General features: G+C 45.8%; 1 protein-coding gene across 4 annotated transcripts in view; it reads left to right on the top strand.

The window, feature by feature from the left end:
* Window positions 1-14224, top strand: part of CARD19 (caspase recruitment domain family member 19) — a 28956-nt gene extending 14732 nt beyond the window's left edge. Inside the window, exons 2-7 of one of the 4 annotated variants that reach the window (XM_024580849.4) lie at window positions 8943-8997; window positions 9784-9926; window positions 11633-11786; window positions 12913-12972; window positions 13220-13291; window positions 13905-14224. In XM_024580849.4, the coding sequence (XP_024436617.1) occupies window positions 9828-9926; window positions 11633-11786; window positions 12913-12972; window positions 13220-13291; window positions 13905-14020 (501 nt within the window). In that variant the 5' untranslated portion in view covers window positions 8943-8997; window positions 9784-9827 and the 3' untranslated portion in view covers window positions 14021-14224. The remainder of the gene's footprint in view (window positions 1-8942; window positions 8998-9783; window positions 9927-11632; window positions 11787-12912; window positions 12973-13219; window positions 13292-13904) is intronic. The other 3 variants (XM_024580848.3, XM_024580851.4, XM_024580850.3) reach the window with 3 other exon arrangements.
* Window positions 14225-20088: the final 5864 nt, after the last annotated feature.

Raw genomic sequence — 20088 nt, 5'->3', positions numbered from 1 at the left:
ATTTAACTCAATTCCCACACTGTCTACCTCGAGATAGTATCAGATCCCACAGGTTAAGGCCTCAGTCCCAGAAGACTTTTCCCAGTTCAGATGCCAATCATAAGTCCAGGTTTTCACCTGGGCTTGTGACCAACTGGCTATAAATTAGATTTCCCACAACCCCCTCATTGGGTTTGATCATTTGCTAGAATGGCTCACAGAACTTGGGAAACATTTTATTTACAACCGCCGACTTATTACAAAGGATATTTCAAAGGATACTAATGAACAGTCAGATGGAAGAGATACCTAGGGCAATACATGTGGGAAGGAGTGTAAAGCTTCCATACCCCTGCCGCATGGCCCACCCTCCCAGCACCTCAGAAGTTCTTCCAACTTTATCCTTTGGGTTTTTATAGAGGCTTCATTACATAGGCATGATTAATGAAATTATTGGCCAATAGTGAATGATTCAACCTCCAGCTCCTCTCCTCTCCTCTGCCTGGATGGTTGGGGTGGGACTGAAAGTTGCAGCCCTCTAGTCACTTGGTTGGTTCTCCTGGCAACTAGCTTCCACTCTCTGGTTTTTCAGGAGCTTTCCAAAAGTCATCTCAATACACAAACTCAGGTGAGGTTGAAAGGGGCTTGTTATGAGTAACAAAAGACTTAATCGTTCATCAATTAAGAAATTCCAGGAATTAGGAGCTGGTGTGCCAGGAAGTGGGCTGAAGACCAAATATATATTTCTTTTCTTTTATTTTTTTATTTATTCTTCTCTTCTCTTTTTTTACTTTTACTTCATGTTATTTTATTTTATTTTATTATTTTATTTTATTTTATTTATTTTATATTTTATTTTATTTTATTTTGTTGTTCAATTATAGTTGTCTGCATTTTCTCCCCACCCCTCTACCCGACCCCAGCCAAACCCACCTCCCTTTCCTGCTTCCACCCTCCCCCTTGGTTTTTTCTATGCGTATTTCATAGTAGTCCTGAAAACCCTTCTCCTTACTATCCTTTTCCCACTCTCCTCTGGCTACCGAAAGATTGTTCTTAACTTCAATGTCTCTGGTTATAATTTTTTTTCCTTTTTTCTTTTCTTTTCTATTGAGATTCCTATGTATTTTTTATTTTTTTAAAATTTTTATTGATATGCAATTACAGTTGTATGCCTTTTCTCCCCATCCCTCCACCCCACCCCAGCTGAACCCACCTCCCTCCCTCACCTCCACCCTCCCCCTTGATTTTGTCCATGTGTCCTTTATAGTAGTTCCTGTAATCCCCTCTTCCCACTGTCCCCACCCCACACCCCTCTGGCTATTGTTAGATTGTCCTTAACTTCAATGTCTCTGGTTATATTTTGTTTGCTTTTTTCTTCTATTGATTATGTTCCAGTTAAAGGTGAGATCATATGGTATTTGCCCCTCACAGCCTGGCTTATATCACTTGGCATAATGCTCTCCAGTTCCATCCATGCTGTTGCAAAGGGTGTAAGCTCCTTCTTTCTCTCTGCTGTGTAGAATTCCATTGTGTAAATGTACCATGGTTTTTTGATCCACTCATTTGCTGATGGGCAGTTAGGTTGCTTCCAGTACTTGGCTATTGTAAATTGTGCTGCTATGAAGATTGGGGTGCATAGGTTCTTTTGGATTAGTGTTTCAGGGTTCTTAGGGTATAATTCCACCACTGGAATTGCCAGATCAAAAGGCAGTTCAAATTTTTAATTTTCTGAGGAAATTCCATACTGTTTTCCATAGTGGCTTCACCAGTCTGCATTCCCACCAACAATGTACTAGGGTTCCCCTTTCTCCGCATCCTCTCCAACATTTGTTTGTTGATTTGTTTATGTTGGCCACTCTGACTGGTGTGAGATGGTACCTCACTGTGGTTTTAATTTGCATCTCTCTGATGGCTAGTGATGCTGAGCGTCTTTTCATATGTCTCCGAGGCCTCTGTATGTCTTCCTTGGAGAAGTGTCTGTTCAAGTCCTTTGCCCATTTTTTGATTGGGTTGTTGGTCTTTCTGGAGTGCAGTCATGTGAGTTCTTTATATATTTTGGAGATCAGACCCTTCTCTCAGGTATCATTGGCAAATATGTTTTCCCATATAGTTGGTTCTCTTTTCATTTTAATGCTGTTTTCTTAGCCATGCAGAAGCTTTTTATTTTGATGAGGTCCCATTTGGTTATTTCATTTTTGTCCCTTGCTTTAGGGGACATATCTGTAAAGATGTTGCTGCATGGAATGTCTGAGACTTTCCTGCAAATGTTTTCTCTAGGACTTTTATGGTGTTATGACTTATATTTAAGTCTTTTATCCAATTTGAATTTATTTTTGTGTAGAGTGTAAGTTGTTGATCGAGTTTCATTTTTTTTGCACGTAGCTGTCCAGATCTCCCAACACCAGCTGTTGAAGAGGCTGTTTTGACTCCATTTCATGCTCTTGCCTCCTTTGTCAAATATTAATTGACTGTAAAGACTTGAGTTTATTTCTGGGCTCTCTGTTCTGTTCCATTGGTCTATGTGCCTGTTTTTATGCCAGTACCAGGCTGTTTTGATTACTGTGGCCTTGTAATACAGTTTGATATCAGGTATTGTGATCCCTCCTGTTTTGTTCTTCTTTCCCAAAATTGCTGCAGCTATTCAGGGTCGCTTATGGTTCCATATGAATTTCTGAAATGTTTGTTCTATATCCGTGAAATATGTCATGGGTACTCTAATAGGGACTGCATTGAATCTATAAATCGCTTTGGGTAGTATGGTCATTTTGATGATGTTAATTCTTCCAGTCCATGAGCATAGTACAGGCTTCCATTTGTTTGCATCTTCCTTAATTTCTTTCTTCAGTGTTGTGTAGTTTTCTGAGTACAGGTCTTTTACCTCCTTGGTTAGGTTTATTCCTAGGTATTTTATTTTTATTGCTGCTATATCAAATGGGATTTTTTTTCCTGATGTCTGTTTCTGCAGTTTCATTGTTGGTATACAGGAATGCCTTTGACTTCTGAGTATTGACTTTGTATCGCACTGTTTTGCCAAATTCATTTATTAGTCAAGTACTTTTTTGGTGGAGTCTATAGAATTTTGCGTGTACACTATCATGTCATCTGCAAGTAATGACAGTTTCGTTTCCTCCTTTCCAATTTGGATGCCTTTTATTTCTTTTTCTTGTCTGATTGCTGTGGCTAGGACTTCCAATACTATGTTGAATAGGAGTGGTGAGAGAGGGCATCCTTGTCTTGTTCCTGATCTCAGTGGGTAAGCTCTAAGTTTTTGATCATTGAGTATGATGTTGGCTGTAGGTCTCTCATATATGGCTTCTATTATGTTGAGGAATGCTCCCTCTATTCCCACTTTGTTGAGTGTTTTCATCATACATGGGTGCTGTACCTTATCAAATGCTTTTTCCACATCTATTGATATGACCATGTGATTTTTGTCTTTGCTTTTGTTTATGTGGTGTATTGTGTTTACTGATTTGCGAATATTGTGCCATCCTTGCATCCCTGGGATGAATCCCACTTGATCATGGTGTATGATTTTTTTAGCGTATTGCTGGATGCAGTTTGCCAATATTTTGTTGGGGATTTTAGCATCTATGTTCATCAGCGATATTGGCCTGAAGTTTTCTTTCTTTGTTATGTCTTTATCTGGTTTGGGGATTAGGGTGATGCTGGCTTCCTAAAAAGAGTTTGGGAGTCTTCCATATTCTTGAATTGTCTGGAATAATCTGTGGAGGATGGGGTTAGCTCTCCCTTAAATGCTTTGCAAAATTCTCCTGTGAAACCGTGTGGGTCAAGGCTTTTATGGGTCAGAAGCTTTTTGTTCACTGTTTCAATATCATCAGCTGTTACTGGTCTGCTCAGGCTTTCTGCTTCTTCTTCATTGACTTTTGGTAGGTTATATTTTTCTAGAAATTTGTCCATTTCACCTAGGTTTTCACATTTCTTGGCATATAGTTCTTCATAGTAACTTCTTACAATCCTTTGTATATCTGTGGTATCAATTGTAGTCTCTCCTCTTTCATTTCTGATTGTCTTTATTTGGGTCCTCTCTCTTTTGTTCTTGATGAGCCTGCTTAAGGGCTTGTTGATTTTGCTCATCTTTTCAAAGAACCAGCTCCTGGATTCATTGATCCTTACAATTGTGCTTTTAGTCTCTATGTCATTTAATTCTGCTCTGATCTTGGTTATTTCCTTCCTTGTACTTGCTCTGAGTTGTCTTTGTTGTTGTTCCTCGAGTTCTTGTAGGTGTAGGGTTAGGTTGTTTATTTGAAATGTTTCTATTCTTTTTAGGTAGGCCTGTGTAGCTATGAACTTCCCTCTCAGGACTTCCTTTGCTGTGTCCCATGAGTTTTGGGTTGTTGTGAGTTCGTTTTCATTTGTTTCCAGAAACTTTTTGATTTTTTCCCTTATCTCGTTCTTGACCCATTCATTGTTTAATAGCATGCTATTCAATCTCCATGATTTTCAGTGTTTTGGGTTTTTTCCTTTGGTGTTGGTTTCTAGTTTCAGTCCCTTGTGGTCAGAGAAAATGCTTGATTGATTTCAAGTTTCTTGAATTTGTTGAGGCTTGTTTTGTGTCCTATCATGTGGTCTATCTTTGAAAGCATTCCATGTGCATATGAAAAGAATGTGTATTTTGCTTCTTTTGGATGAAAGGCTCTGTATACATCAGTTAAGTCCATTTCATCTAGGGCATTGTTTAATGCCACAGTATCTTTGTTATTATTTTGTTTGGAAGATCTGTCCATCTTTGATAGTGGGGTGTTAAAGTCCCCTAGTATAATTGTGTGGCTGGCAATATCTTTCTTTAAGTCCTCTAAGATTTTCCTTATGTATTTGGGTGCTCCCATGTGGGGTGCATATATAGTTACAATATTTATGTCTTCTTCATGGATTCTTCCTTTGAGTATTATGCAGTGACCTTCTGGGTCTCTCACTGTGCCCCTTGTTTTGAAGTCTAGTTTGTCTTATATGAGTATTGCTATCCCTGGTCTTTTTTTCCTGTCCATTTGCTTGGGAAATTTGTTTCCAGCCCTTCACTTTCAGTCTGTGTAGGTCTTTTATTTTGAGGTGGGTGTCTTGTAGGCAGCATATGTCCTAAATGGGTCATGTTTTCTTATGCATTCCACTATTCTGTGTCTTTTGATTGGGGCATTTAATCCATTTATGTTTAAGATTTTTACTTATAGGTACTTATTCATTGCCGTTTTTTTGTACCTGTGTTCCTCTCTCCCTCTCTCTTTTCCTTCCTTTACTTAAAGTAGTCCCTTTAGCATCTCTTTCAGAGCTGGTTTGGTGGAGGTGTATTCTTTTGTACTTCTTTTTTCTGGGAAACTCCTTATTTGGCCTTCTATCTTGATTGAGAGCCTTGCTAGGTAAAGTATCTTGGTTGCAGGCCTCTGGTTCTCATTACTTGGAATATTTTTTGCCATTCTCTTCTGTCTTGGAGCGTTTCCATTGAGAAGTCAGTTGCTAACCTTATCGGGGCTCCCTTGTATGTTACTTCCTATTTATCCCTTGATGCCTTTAAGATTCTCTCTGTGTCTTGGAATTTTGCCATTTTAATTATGATGTGTCTTGAAGTAGGCCTCTTCGGGTTCCTCTTGATTAGGACTCTCTGTGATTCCTGGATTTGTGTGACTTTTTCTCTCATCAAATTAGGGAAATTTTCCATCATTACTTTTACAAACAGGTTTTCTATCCCTTGCTCTTCCTCTTCTCCTTCTGGTATCCCTATTATACGGATATTATTATTTTTCATGTTGTCCTGCATATCCCTAACCCATCTTCATTCTTTCTGAGCCTCTTTTCCTTTTCTTGCTCATTCTGGGTGTTTTTTTCTACCTTGTCCTTCAGTTCGCCAATCCAATCCTTGTTTCATTGAGCCTGCTTTTGATTCCTTCTACTGTGTTCTTCAGTTCAGAAATTGTATTCTTCATTTCCTCTTGGCCCTTGTTGGTAGTTTCTATTTCCTTTTTCATGTTGTTATAGTTTGCAGTGAGTTCATTGTAGTTTCCCTGTAGTTTTTGGTAATTCTGTGTGAGCGCTTTTAGCTTCCTTATACCAATTCTTTGAACTCAACATCTGATAGTTGACTTGCCTCGTTTTCATTTGGCATTGTTTCTGAAACTTCCTCCTTTCCTTTAATTTGGGGATTGTTTCTTTGTCTTCCCATTGTTTGTGAGACACTTCCTGTTATACTCTGCTTCTTAAGTTGCTCTGTTCTGACCCCCTGGATTTATGGTGTAAACTTCTGTGGTATAATACTTGCGAGATTCAGTGGTACAGTCTCCTTGATCTCCCGAGCTCACTGATCTTGGGCTGTCGTTTATGTTGGCTTTGTGTATTCTTTGGTTTTTGGTTGTTGTTCGGTCTTTCTTTGGTGGGTCTTTCCCACCAGCTGGTTATCTGAGGGTCAGTCTGTCCCCCACTTCTTGTTTTCTGTTGTGCAGGTGTGGGCAGGTTGTGGTGGAGCTGGTTGTTTTGTGCATACAAGGTTTTGATGCTTTTCTCTTGCTCTTGTTCAGTTGTTTGTTCTTAGTAATATCTTCACTATTTAGTTGTATTCCAGATAGTTCCTAGGTTGAGTTAGTGTGCCTTCCACTTTCTCCTTCACCTTCTTCTGTTCTTAGCTGTTGGTGGTTCCTTTGTTGGTGGGTGTCCTCTTCCAGGAGGTATCCTGGTGTTCACAGCTTCTACCTACTCTTTTTAATGATAGGTTGTAGGGGAAGGCAAAGTGGTGTACGAGAGCAGGAGTGTATTATATGATATTTACATTACCAGCCCTTAGAGAAGAGAAGGGAGATCCTTTGGATATATATAGTGTTAACCATGGTGATTCCCCCACCTAGTCACTTTTTAGAAAGGGCGGAAAGAAGATAAGACTCTTGTTGTGGGGGGGAAGGATTGTGAGTTGGATCTAGAAAGCTGTGAGCTTGTGGGAGGTCACATTATTAGGTAAAGTGAGAGTAAAGGGTAGAAAATAGGTGTAAGGTGTGAGAGAATAGAGTTAACCACACCAGTAATAAAGTTCAGGAAACAGTGAAGTGGGCTGAGATCTGGGAGGGGTCCTGTGTAGTATTTACAGATATATGGAACAGCTATTATTTACAATAGTAATGGAGCAACAATCATATGACATAATCTATGTGATCTGGATAACTAGAATAGGGAGTATAGGTCCTAGAGCAGTGGGCTAATGGAAGACAAGTGAAGTGAAAGACAGTTAATTAACAATACACTATGAAAGAGAGAACAAGGGGAAACCAATCAAACAATGCAAATTAACCAGTCAAGGGAAGAAGACTAAACAAATGTAGAGAAATACAAAAATACTAATAAAATGAGTGATGTAAGAATAATCAAAAAAATAATAATACAAATATACAATAACTTGCAAGTTCTCTGGAGTAGCAAAGTAAAATTTGTTTCAGTGTCTCAGCTGTTGGGATGCCCGCTCCTTGGTCCAACTTTGGTCTTTTCACAGTTCCAGGTTTTATTGTCTCACTTGTGGGGATTTAAAAAAAAAAAGATGGAAGGAAGAAGAGACATAACGGGAGAGAAAGAAGGAGTAGAACCAGAAAGAAGGAAAGAGAGGAAGAAGGTGTTAAAAGAAAAAAAATTAAATAATAATAATAATAAAGAATTACTTAAAAAAACGAAAACCAAAAACACAAGCCTGCTGGCTTCAAACTGGCCAAGCCAGTTTTGCTGGTCTTTTTGGCTGCAGCCAACTCAAGGGGCCTAGCCCAGCTCTCCTCTGTCCCAATCAGCACTCCATAGGCCCCCAGATCCACAGGTTCAGGTACTCACCCTCCTCCGGGCTATAGGTGTGCACCTGGGGGGCCTTCTGTGATGCACACTCTTCCCTGTGCCTGTGGTCTGAGGTCCCTCCGAGGTGTGAACACTCCCCAGTTGGTGCCTGTGGTCTCAGCACCCCCCTCCACCCCCAGAGCTTCAGATTTGGGCTGGATACACCCCATAGCCCCATGGGAGTGCCCAGTGGCAGGGCAGAGATGAGACTGGAGTTGTTGCTGCAGGAGAATTCCCCAAAGTGCCCTCAAAGGTCTTTTTCTTTTTGAGAAAATCCGCCTGCTGAATCCTGCCGCTTCATACAAGGAAGGGCCTGTCCTCTCACACAGCCCACCTCTCCAGCTAGACCAGGGACTGTCCGGGTCAGGGCCCCACATGGCCCAATTCTCAACTCCCAAACTGGCGCCCATGGTCTCTGTGGGTTTACCACTTCGTCCTTATTCCCCTCCCTGTGACTTCAAGCAACCAGGTCTCTCTCAAGCTGATCAAGCCTTGTTTGGCAGGGGAGGGAGCTGTTAATCCAGCTCTCTCCCAGGAGTCCTGTGCTAGGCCCGGTGGGCATGGGCCTGAGGGCCTGAGGCTGCAGTTGCCCTATTCCCCGCTCTGGTCCCAGGAACCTTTTTGTCCTGAAGTAGTCCCCTTACTGTCTGTTTTTCAGTGTCCTCAATACTTTTTCGTCTCCTATCTTCATAAACGCTGGGGTACTGTTGGCTGTTCACTTTGTTCCTCAGTAGATCGGGTAGGTGTTTCACCCATGTTCTGGGGGAAGCGGACTCTGCTCCCTCCTATCTCACCACCATCTTTCCCAAATATATATTTCTTATAAATCATATCACAGATCCATTCTGCCAACTTCTGCCTTTTGATTGGAGAATTTAATTCATTTAATTTATTGATAGGAAAAACATGTTTCTACCTTTTGCTATTTATTTTCTGTATGTCTTGTAGGTTTTTTGTCCTTCATTTCTTCCCTTACTGCCTTCTTTTGTGTTTAATTGAGTTTTTATAGTAACACATTTTGAGTATATTGTGTGGATATTTTCTTTGTGGTTACCATGAGAGTATACATAGCCTCCTAAAGTTATAACAATCTAACTTGAATTGATGTCAATTTAACTCCAATCACATACAAAAACTCTTCTCCTATACAGCTCTGCCTGTCCCTCAGCCCCCATGTCCACCGGAAAGCAGGAAAAACTGCCACAGGTGGGTAAGTAAGGTGGTGCACCGATTCAGGCAGCTGGTGCCACAGGGACTCGTGATCCTCCCTTGGATACCCTGTGTCCCCCACCTGCCAACCTCTATCCCACCCACCAACCTCTATCCCACCCATCATCTTTAGAGGCATGTCATTCTAAAGAACGTTCTTAATGGGAAAGAAGGTGCAACAATGACGTTTTAATGGTGATTCTTAAAGACAAGACGGAAAAACCCTTTTCCCGCATCCTGGACGCACACTCAATGGTCTGCTGTTGGTACTTAAGGCTGTGCAGACAGGATGAAGGGTGATCCTGTCCACCTGCTGCTCACATGGTCCTGCGGCCATGCCATCTCAGCCCACCCTGAGCCTTCTGTCCTCATGATTAGTGGTGCCTGTGGAAGCTGTGGGTCAGGCTGCCCATGCCCTTCCCTAGGCCTGGATATTTCCAGAGGACCCTGTAGGGGCCTGTGAACAGCAAACTCTTAGCTGCTCAGAGTTTATGTTCATAGAAGAAAGGGAGCAGAGACTCTGTACTGTTTTTGAGCACTCTGGACAGTTCTCACCACACCTCCTACCCCATCTTCTGAAGACATGGAGGGTTCTGGGTTGTGCATGAGGCCCATGCGGGCTGGGATGTCAACAGTTGTCCAGGTGCTTACAGCTGGTGTGCTGCCATGGGCATGGGGGTGGTGCTGTGAGAAGTTCTTGCCAAGGCTGCGTCTTTGTGGTAGACCTGCTGCCCTCCTCTGGCCATGCTGGCTCATGCCCCCCATGTTCTCTGCCTTTTTCAGAGCAGACCTACTGTGACCGGCTGGTCCAGGACACGCCTTTTCTGATGGGCCACGGGCGCCTGAGTGAGCAGCAGGTGGACAAGATCATTCTCCAGCTGAACCGCTACTACCCCCAGATCCTCAGCAACAAGGATGCAGAAAAGGTGCTGAGGGGTGGGCCTGACATATCTCTATTCTTCCTTTCTGTGCTGGAAGAAAATGGGAGGAAGGAGAGCTCAGAGGTGAAAACCTGTCTCTTTGTAGGGATCTTGGGCCAGAACATCATCTCTTTCAGTCTCAGTCTTTTTATATCTCATTGTGCTTGCTGGCCTCTTCCAGAAATGATGGGAGTGTCACAGGAGACATGTGACAACAACCCACAATGTGACAAACCTGGGAGGGGGGCAAGGGGATAGGAGTAGGGGCATTGGCCAGTCCCAGATAGTTCTTCACTTTGCCTCTTGCAAAAGTTCAAAATGGGCAAAAATTTTATTTTTTTAAAGATTTTATTTATTTTAGAGACAGGGAAGGGGAGGGAGAAAGAGAGGGAGAGAAGCATTGGTTTGCCAGAGATACATCAATCAGTTGCCTCTCACATGCTCCCCCACTGGGGACCTGGCCTACAACCCAGGTATGTTCCCTGACTGGGAATTGAACCTGCAACCTTTCAGTTCATAGGCCAGCACTCAATCCACTGAGCCACACCATCCAGGGTGGGCAAATGTCTTAGATATAATCTTACCTGTCCTATTTGTGGACACTGGGTAAGAGTGGGTGATGTTAGCCTGCTACACCACTTCTCTGGCTCTTGTATGGGGCTGAGGATGGATTCCAGAGACCAGCCAGGGCTTTGGGGTGCAGGGCTTACCTCCCAGATGGGTGACTGCCAGGGCCCTTTTGGAGCTGCAGCTTCCTGCCATGGCACAGGTAAATGGCACCAGATGTAGAGCTGTCTGGAGGGTTGGTGCCTCTCTTGGGGACAGGTAAGGTTGATCCCTGACAGAAAAGGAATGCACATGGTCCTGGTACTGGTTATAAAAGTAGTATAGGAAGTTACAAAGTAGGAGCTCAAGTTTGTATCTTACTGTTGTAATTAAAAGTCTAAAACACATTCATTGTAAAAGAAATTTGAAACATTTTCGACCTTTGTATGAGAAGAAGGAACTCCTCAGCAGCTGCACTTATACCAGTACAGTCCCTTTCCTCCTGGGTACTGAATTCTGGTTCCATGTAGAATGGTATGCTGCCACTAGGTGGCAACACCAGGCCACATACTACAGGGCCTGGGGGTGAATCCCAATTGCCCTGTCCACTGACCTTTAGGACCACCCATTTCTCCATCAGACATATTGAAAGAGCCAATTCTTTTCTCCTTAACCCTTGATTTATTTTTTAAACATTTGAACCACATTCCTGTAGACTATAAACTAAAAGTTACTACACCATCTCATTGATTCCCTGCACAGCACTACAGTATGGGCTTATTATTCCCTTTTTACAAATGAACAAACCAAATCTTTGAGTGTGAAGAGACTTACTGAAGTCACACAGCAAGCTACTAAATTTCCACACTTGGAATGATGTCACTGCTGCCTTTCTTGGTAACTTGTTTCCACCTTCATGTGGAATGCAAGGATTAGCAGCTGTGCTGTGAACCCAGCACATTCTTGGGCACCATGAGGCCATGGTTCACAGCCACTACTTCCTCGGGGGTGTTCTGAGCACCTGTATGGAATTCCCCCCCCCCCCCCCCATGAGGAAGCTGGAGCCAGAAGGAATGGAGGAGCTGACCCTGGAGCCCACCTATCCCCATCCCACAGCTGCCTTGGCCCTGCGGCCTGACCTTCCTTTATGTCCCTTATGCCCACAGTTCCGGAACCCCAAGGCATCCCTGCGTGTGCGGCTCTGTGACCTCCTGGGCCATCTACAGCGGAGCAATGAGAGGGATTGCCAGGAGTTCTACCGAGCTCTATACATCCACGCTCAACCCCTGCACAGCTGCCTGCCTAGCCGGCGCACCTTGCGTAAGTGCACATCCCAGTCCTCAGGGCTCAGCATCAACCTCCTCTGGCCACATCTCATCTTCTGTAGCCCCTAGAGAGTAGAGAGTATTTCTGGCAACACAGCTATCTCTGTCTCCCTGTCTGTGTGTGTGTTTCTGTCTCTTTTGTGCCAGCTTTTACACAAGAGGTAGAATCTGCCTCTTCCATCTGTAACCCAGTGCACTATGGAAACCCTTCCCTTTTTGATTGCAATGGCTCAAGGTTGCACCAGCCTGAGTGAACTGGCCCCCATGTTGGATACTGAGGTTGTGTCCGCCCTTTATCCAGGTGGATCCCTGGTGTGGGTTTTTCTATAGGACTGTCTCAGGCCTAGATGGCCAGCTCAGAGCGTGTGTGTTTCCGTTTAGAGGATCCCGTCTTTGGGTCTGGGAGGTATGCGAGGGTCCCTATGATGTGCTGGGAATAGGATGAGGAGGTACAGGCAGTTCAGTCCTAGGCTTCTGTACCCTGGTCCCCAGGAGGAGTGGCTGCTCTCTCCCAATTCTTAGAAGAGGCCAGAGGCCCCAAGGGATGGGGTGGCTCACCAAGGCCACTCCTCTGTGACCTGTGGCTGGTGTCTCTGACCCTAAAGACAGGCCTGCAGGACTAGCTCTGAGCTCTGGCACTGGATGGTCCTGTTACACTAGCCCTCAGGGCCCCATATCCCTGCTGGGAGTTAAGCCCCTTCCCAGCTCACAGGTACCCTCAAGGGATGTCTGGCATGTGGCTCATTGGGGAGGCCTTGGAAGATAAAGCACCCTGCTGACACATGGACAGTGTCAGAACTTTGACAGGCAGGATTTTGCATTGCATTTGCTGCCTCACGGCCACCAAGGAACAATGCCTTCCCCCTACTCCATGGCCCTCAAGGTCCTAGGAGGTGGACTAAAGGGGATGACCCAAAACTGTACAGGGTCCCGTCCTCAGTGCTTACTCAACCAAGCAGTGCCAGAGGGCTCAGTGACAGAAGCCTCGTCCAGCTCAGCCAGGGGCTGGGTGGTACCAGGAGTGAGGGACCTCGTCAGCCTCCTTGGTTTCCTGGGGGTAGGCGACCACTTTCTTCTCTGGCCCACCCACGACTAACTGCACCCTGTGATTTTATTTCCAGAGAACTCAGATTGCACAGAGCTAGACTCGGGCACCGCAAGCCATGAGCTCAGTGACAGGGGTAACCACCTCCTTCTTCCCCCTCTGTCCCTCTACCTGGGGCCCCATCTCCACCTGGGGTCTTCTCCACTCTAAGTTGGGCTCTGTTTCTGGCTTCCCATGGACAGCTTTCCCCCCACCCAGAGTGCTTATTGGGAGTATCCTCACCCAGCTGACTCCAGTGTGGGGCTCTAGCCTGTCCCTTGTGGCCTGAGGACCTCTCCCAACCCTCAGGTGCAAGTAGCTGCTGATACTTATTTCTATCCCAGGACCCATGGCCTTTCTGGCCTGTCTCGGCCTGGCTGCGGGGCTGGCACTCCTCATCTACTGCTGCCCTTCAGGTGGGTGTTGCTCAGCCTCAGCCCAGTCCACATGAGACCACAGGGCAGAGGGGGTTCCCACGCACATTGGGCCCACTGCCCACTTAACTCTGCAGGAAGGCACAAGTCCCTGGCTTCATCATGCCTCAGTTTGCTCCCAGGAGTGGGACAGGGACTGGGCTCAGGAGAAGTAGAAAGTGTGGGGCTTGAGCCTGCCAAACCCAGTGGTGGTGGGTCTCATTTCCTACACATGACCCTCAGTGACCCGCCCCCCAGGGGTTAGAGAATGGTGGCCCCTTGTGGGAGGAGGAGTGCAGCAGGGCTTGGGTTAGAAAGCTTTGCCTGGAGGAGAGCATTCCCCAACAGTCTCAGGTCTGCTCCAGGGTCACGACCCTGATGGGTGAACTGGAGGCCCATGGCCGAGGCCCCCTCCAGGCCCAGCATGGCATCCCTGCCATCCCTTTTCGACCATGCTGTAATTGCTGAGGTCATGTGGGATCAATGCCTGGCAGACCCTCCTGGAGGTGCTGACCCCATGCCACTCAGGTTTTGGGCTGGCAATATTGTGAGGCTGAGAGAAGGTATCTCTGCTGGGTTCTGAGATACCTTCCCCCCACCCCCTGTTGTGTTCCAGACTCCAAGGTGCTGCCAAGGGCCCGGCGTGTCCTGGGCTTCTCCCCCATCATCATGGACAGGCACATCAGCCGCTTTCTGCTGACCTTCATGACAGATAACCTGGGGGAACTTTGATGGACCAGGCCTCCTGCTGCCTATCTCACACTGAAGAGCCCCCATCATTCCGCCCACCCGAGGTCCTACTGCTTTTCTAAATGCTTATATTTCACTTTACAATTATTGTTCTCACTTTATAATTACTGTAAGAAACACTTCACCTACTCCTTACAATGGTGGTCAGTGATATTAAAAGTGGGAGTCTCCTCCCTTCTGTCAGGAGTGTTTTCTGGATGATTCTGACTTGAGACTGCACATGCCTCTAGCAGAGGCTGACCCTGATGGCTCTTGGAGTTCCTTATCCAGCCTGGGACCATCTTATGTTCAGGCCACACTCCCCCTCACTGCGGAACTGGGCCCCACCCCTCCACTTGTGCTACCTGCTCTAGCCCCTGCCCCCAGATATCCTCCCATCTCACTGTGTCCAAAAATACCCCCAACCCACTGCACATGCTGTATGTCCCCCTTCCCTCCCTCCATGGCCTTTTCCCACAGCTCTCTAGAGATCACACCTCCCCACACCCACCCCTGCCCCTCACCTCTGCCTCCTGGACCTTGTGGGGCCCCTGTGCTACTCCAGTGCCCATGTATATTTACCTGATTCCTCTGGCCACCACAGCAGGTAGGGACTGCTGTCCCTGCTTTCCTCATGAGGTAACAGGCCAAGATGGGAGGTCATTCAGCCAACAAAGGGGAACCCTGCACTTGAGGGGGTACAAGCCCAACCACACTCTTCTCTCGTTCCACAATCTGTCCCCAGGAGATCCTCCCTCAGCCCCTTGTCCCTTCCTGGGGCCCTTGCCTGACCATACAAGATCATCCTTGTGGCAGCTTCTTTCCCTCACCCTCACAGGAGTTGATGACAGGTTCTTTAGTAGTTCAGAGCCTGGAACTGATCATAAAGTTGCTTGGGATCCCAGGAGAAAGGGAATCCAGACTGAAACAGCCCAAGGAACATTCTAGAAATTTTAGAGATGAAAAGCATCATTGTGCTTTCCTGGTCCTGAACTCTGGCTCCTCAATCCCTGCCTGGGGTTTGGCCACAGCCTTTCCTCTTTCTCCTCAGTGCATGCTCCCTTTGGACCAGTGTGTCAGCACCCAACTCTGACCTTAGTGCTGGGCTCCCACTTGACCAGGCTGTTCACGACCCTGTCTCCTGCTGGACTTCTGCTGTGGAAATGTTACTCATTGACAGAAGAGGGTGAGGAACCCTCTAGAGTTCTAGAGGGTCTGGTGCTGCCCTTGATTTTCACTGTCAGGCCCCTGGGGGTGCTATGACATCTGCTCTCCTGAAGACCTAATTGAGCAGCACTTTTCCCTTTCCAGTGCCCTGTCACCACCCTCCTTACAGGTGAGGGATCTGAGGCTCAGAGCCCAGGACCACATAGCAGCCAAAAGTAGAGTTCCACCCACCCTCCTCACATATTCATGGGAACATGCACAGGCAGTCATATGCACATGTGCACATGCAAACATGTACACACATACATAGCTCTCCCATACACATGTGCCTATGTATGAAGAACATGCTGTTGTGCCTCAGCCTGGCCCCCAATGGGTCCCTTTTTTGATTGCCTCCCTCTATCAGCTCCCCACCCTACAGCCTCTTTTGAGGGAAACAAGCATATTTGTCAACCAAAATCATGACTTTGCATTTTTCCACGGAGGTTTCTGGAGGTGCTAGGCAGGCTGAATCCAGGAATAATGCCATGGGGCCCAGGGACAGGCAGTGGGAAACAAAATGGGAGCAGAGGAATCAGCTCCAGGATATGGTGTGTGGCCCCACGTGGCCAGCTCAGGTGATAGCACTCATTTGTATGCCCCTCAGAGAAATGAGGGTGCCCGCAAGGGAGAGCTCTATGCAGGAGCCCTCCTGCCTGCCGGGTGGTGAGGACAATGGCTGACCAGTCTACCACCCCTGGGCTACAGGTGCTGGGCATCTGTGCAATGAGCACCTAATCTGGATGTGCTCCTTGAGCACAGCTTGGGAATTGCTCCATTAATTGACCACCCTGCTAGAAGTTGTTACTCATGCAGGCTTCTGGTGCAGTGAGAGCAATTATTGCACTGAGCTGCGCTGGCTGAGCAAAGCCCTGCGTGCCACACATGCAAGCCTTCTGAACCTTTCACAGAGGGATGTGAACCTGACCACTCCCCTCCAGGCCTTCCCTGGGGCCTGTCCAGGGCTGGGAGGATGCATGGTGCTCCACATCCCTTGCAGCCATCCAAGCCCCATATAAACCATCTCCCATGCTACAGAGGTGAGGCTGGAGGCTGCCTCCTGCTTGGCAGCCAGATAGGATACTAGTCCCTGCGCCTCCTTTAGGCTCTGAGTTGTGGGGTGGGAGTGCAGCAGAGGTTCTCAAGGTCAGTAGACTCCTGTGGCTCAGCTTGGCGTGTCCTGTCAAGTCTGCAACCCCTCCAGCCACCATAACCAGGCAAGATCCTGATTCCTAGCTAAATATCTTGTGGGCAGAAACCCTGGGGTGCTCTCCATGCTTGTCCTACTCTCTGAGACAGCTGGGAAAAGGTAACAGACACATCTGGGAAAATGTGATGGAGATGAGATGCCTACATGAAGGTGACAGACTCCTAGGTAAAGGTGACAGATGCCAGGGTGAGGGTGACAGATGCCAGGGTGAGGATGATGGAGACGCTCAGGTGAAAGTGACAGATGCCAGATGTGCTAGACCTGCATGCTCCTTTCTCTCACTTGGAGGCTCCAGAGTGAGAAATAAATGCCCTTTTGTTTAAGCTGCCCAGACTGTGGACTCTGTTATAGCAGCTTGGACGGGCTAAGGCAGTGCCTTTGAGGAAATGTCCATCAGACAAGTGGGCCCAGCTATCTGTTACCTGAGACCTACAAGGCCACAAGTCTTTAGGGCCCTTGTAGATCTCAGGTGACAGAGAGCTGAGACTTTAGGGTCTGTGGCGGGTTACATCCCTGAGTGAGGCTGGTCAGCTCCTATCCCAGGGCCTCAGCACCTATCTGGTGAGCTGTGATGGTCCAGGGTACTTATCTCCTGGATTGGGCTGGGCCACTGCCTCTGACTGCTGACTTCTTTCAACCATGATCCACTGAGGCCCAGGCTGTGGACCCTTCCCCAACTCTTTGCCTTGATGGTCCCTTCCTTGATGGTGCCTTGACTCTGTGCCTGGAGCTGAGATCTACAATGGCCCAGACCACTGGCTAGGCTTTTCTTGAAAGGCCTTTTCTCCTAGGCTGGACTTGGGGAGGAAAAAAAAATGTGGCAACTGTGTCTAAGTTCAGCACTTCCTCCCATGAGGTCCCTACCCTGCAAACCACCTGATCAGTCAGTGCTTGTGACCGGAATGAATTAGGTCCATCAGGGCATGAGTGACCACAGCCTTTCCTCTTGACACTTTGCCTCAAGGCCCTCATTGTCCCCAGCTCCTCACCTTCACATTGATGGTAACTGCTCATGATCCATGCCTCTGCACCATTGAACATGCTGTTCCTTTTTGGCTGGAACACTCCTTACTAACCCCCTGTGTACTTCAGGTCTTGGAGAAAATGCCTCCTCTTCCAGGAAGCCCTTCTGAACATTCTAGTAAGAATAGAGTTGTGCCACATAACATTTTGGTCGACAGTAAACCACATATACAACAGTGGTCTCATAAGATTATAATTGAGCTGCAAAATTCCTATTATCTAGTGATCTCAGAGCTGTTGTAACATCATAGTGCCACGCATTATTCACATGTTCATGGTGATGCAGGTATAAACAAACCTGTGCTGCCAGTTGTATAAAAGTACAGCACATGCAACTATGTACAGTACATAGCATTTGATAATGATAACAAATGACTGTTACTGGCTTATATACTTACTATATTATACTTTTTATCATTATTTTAGAGTGTACTCTTTCAACCTATAAAAGAGAAAGTTTGCTATAAAAAAATATGCCAAGTTAAACTGGCAGTAGCCTCATACATCTCATGTTTACCAAGTCTCTTGATCATACCATTTTTTTCTCATGCTTGATTTAATCTTGTGTTGCTTTGTTCATGGCCACTAGGCACACACAATCCACTGCTAATGTTGCCAGTAAGAGGCCACATTCAGTGACTGACCTGAAAATAAAATCGGAAGCGATAATGACTAGGAACATGGAAAGTCAATGATAGTTATTGTTCACCAATCAGGCATGTCCCATTCCACCACAGCCACAATCTTTACCAAGAAAAAAGTGATGGAAGCTGTTATAGGATCTGCTTCACTGAAGGAAACGAGACTAAAAGAAGTTGAAGAAGAGCCCATATCAGATGTGGAGAAACTTCTAAGGACCTGGATTGAAGACCAGACACAGAAGCCTGTCCCTCTCCACACTGTGATGACCACAGCCAAAGGTGAAAGTTGTGACGTTGAAAGATAAGGCTGGACCAACTATGATGTTGAATTTATTGCTAGCTCTGGGTGGTTTAAACAATTCAAGAATCATTATTCATTACATAATGTGAAAATGAGTGGTAGTCTGAGGGTGGTGATATGAAGGCAGCTGAAGAATTTTTGGAAACTCTAGAAGCTGACTGTGAAGGAAAATTACTTGCCAGAGAAAATATTCAACATGGATGAAATGTCCATATTCTGTAAATGAATGCCTGAAAGGACTTTCATTTATAAGAAGGCCAAGTCTATACCAGGTTTGAAGGCTTTTAAGGACAGAATAACAGTCTTGCTTGGGGGCAATGTCACAGGCTACAAACTGAAGCCCCTTATGATCTGGCAGTGAGAACTCCAGAGCCTTCAAGCACGTCAATAAGCACACACCGCCAGTGTGTTACTACTACAGGAGCAATAAGAAGTCATGATGACCCAGCTCATCTTTCAAGATGTCCTCCTGAATTGCTATGCCACTGAAATGGAGAAGTACTGTTTGGAGAATAAGAGTTTGCAAGATTTTGTTTGTTGTTGACAATGCTCCTGGACATCCTTTCTTTGTCGGTGATCTTCATACCAATTATCAAAGTGGTATTTATCTGTCTAAATACTACCTCTTTAATTCAATGACTGGATCAAGGAGTTGTAGCAGCTTTTAAAGCATACTATTAGCCCTGGCTATTGCTGCAACTGAGGAAGACACTGATGCAATTCTGGAAAGTTAACAGGATCTATGACAACAAGAACTTTACTTGGGGTGATGTCACCAAGGGGTATATGAGTGTCATCCAGAAGAAGACACTCAAGAGGTTTGTCCATGACTTCAAAGGATTTGCCAAGGATAAGACAGTTGCAAAAATCAACATTAACCTGGGTGTTGATGAGGATGACACTGAAGAACTCCTAGTGGTGGCTCCTGAGGGAATGACTAATAAGGAGTCGTTGGAACTAAACAGGTATACCTAGCTGAAGCAGAGAAAAGGAAAAGAAGAAAACCGTCCAGGAAAATTCACAATGAAGAGTTTAGAAGAGCTCTGGCCACTTCTCTCTCACTGTGGCTCAGTTGGTTGGAGTGTGTCCTGTAAACTGAAAGGTCAGTTTTGATTCCTGGTCAGGGCACGTGCCTAGGTTGTAGGTTTGGTTTCCGGTCAGGGAGAGCATAAGAAGCAACTGATCAATGTTTCTCTTTCACATCGATATTTCTTTCCTCCCTGTCCCTTTCCCTCTCTCTATAATCAATAAGCATGTCTTCAGGTGAGGATAAAAATAAAATAGGAGTTTAGAAGCTTTTTCAGAACTCAGCACGCTCCTTAAAAAGTTTGAAAATGTGGACCCCAACAACGAAAGGTTTTCATTAATAGAAAGGAATGTCCGTAGTATATATCACCTGCTTACAAGCAAATCTATGATGAAAAAAAAGAAACCAAGCACACCACCATTGACATATTTCTGAAGAGTGATCTCCTCTAGAAAAGCCTCAGACAGGTCCTTCCGGAGGTGTTCCAGGAGGATTGTTATCATAGGATATGACAGCCCCGCGTGTGCTATTGCCCCTGAAGACCTTCCAATAGGACAGGATACGGAGGGGGAAAAATGAAATATTGATGTTCCTGACCCTGGGTAGGCCTAGGCTAGAGCATGTGTTTGTGTCTTAGTTTTTAGCAAAAAAAAGTTTAAAAAG

This window comes from Desmodus rotundus, chromosome 3, assembly GCF_022682495.2.
Source record: "Desmodus rotundus isolate HL8 chromosome 3, HLdesRot8A.1, whole genome shotgun sequence".
Lineage (NCBI taxonomy): Eukaryota > Metazoa > Chordata > Mammalia > Chiroptera > Phyllostomidae > Desmodus > Desmodus rotundus.
The sequence above is the reverse complement of the archived record's forward strand: the minus strand, read 5'-3'. Positions and strand labels throughout refer to the sequence as shown.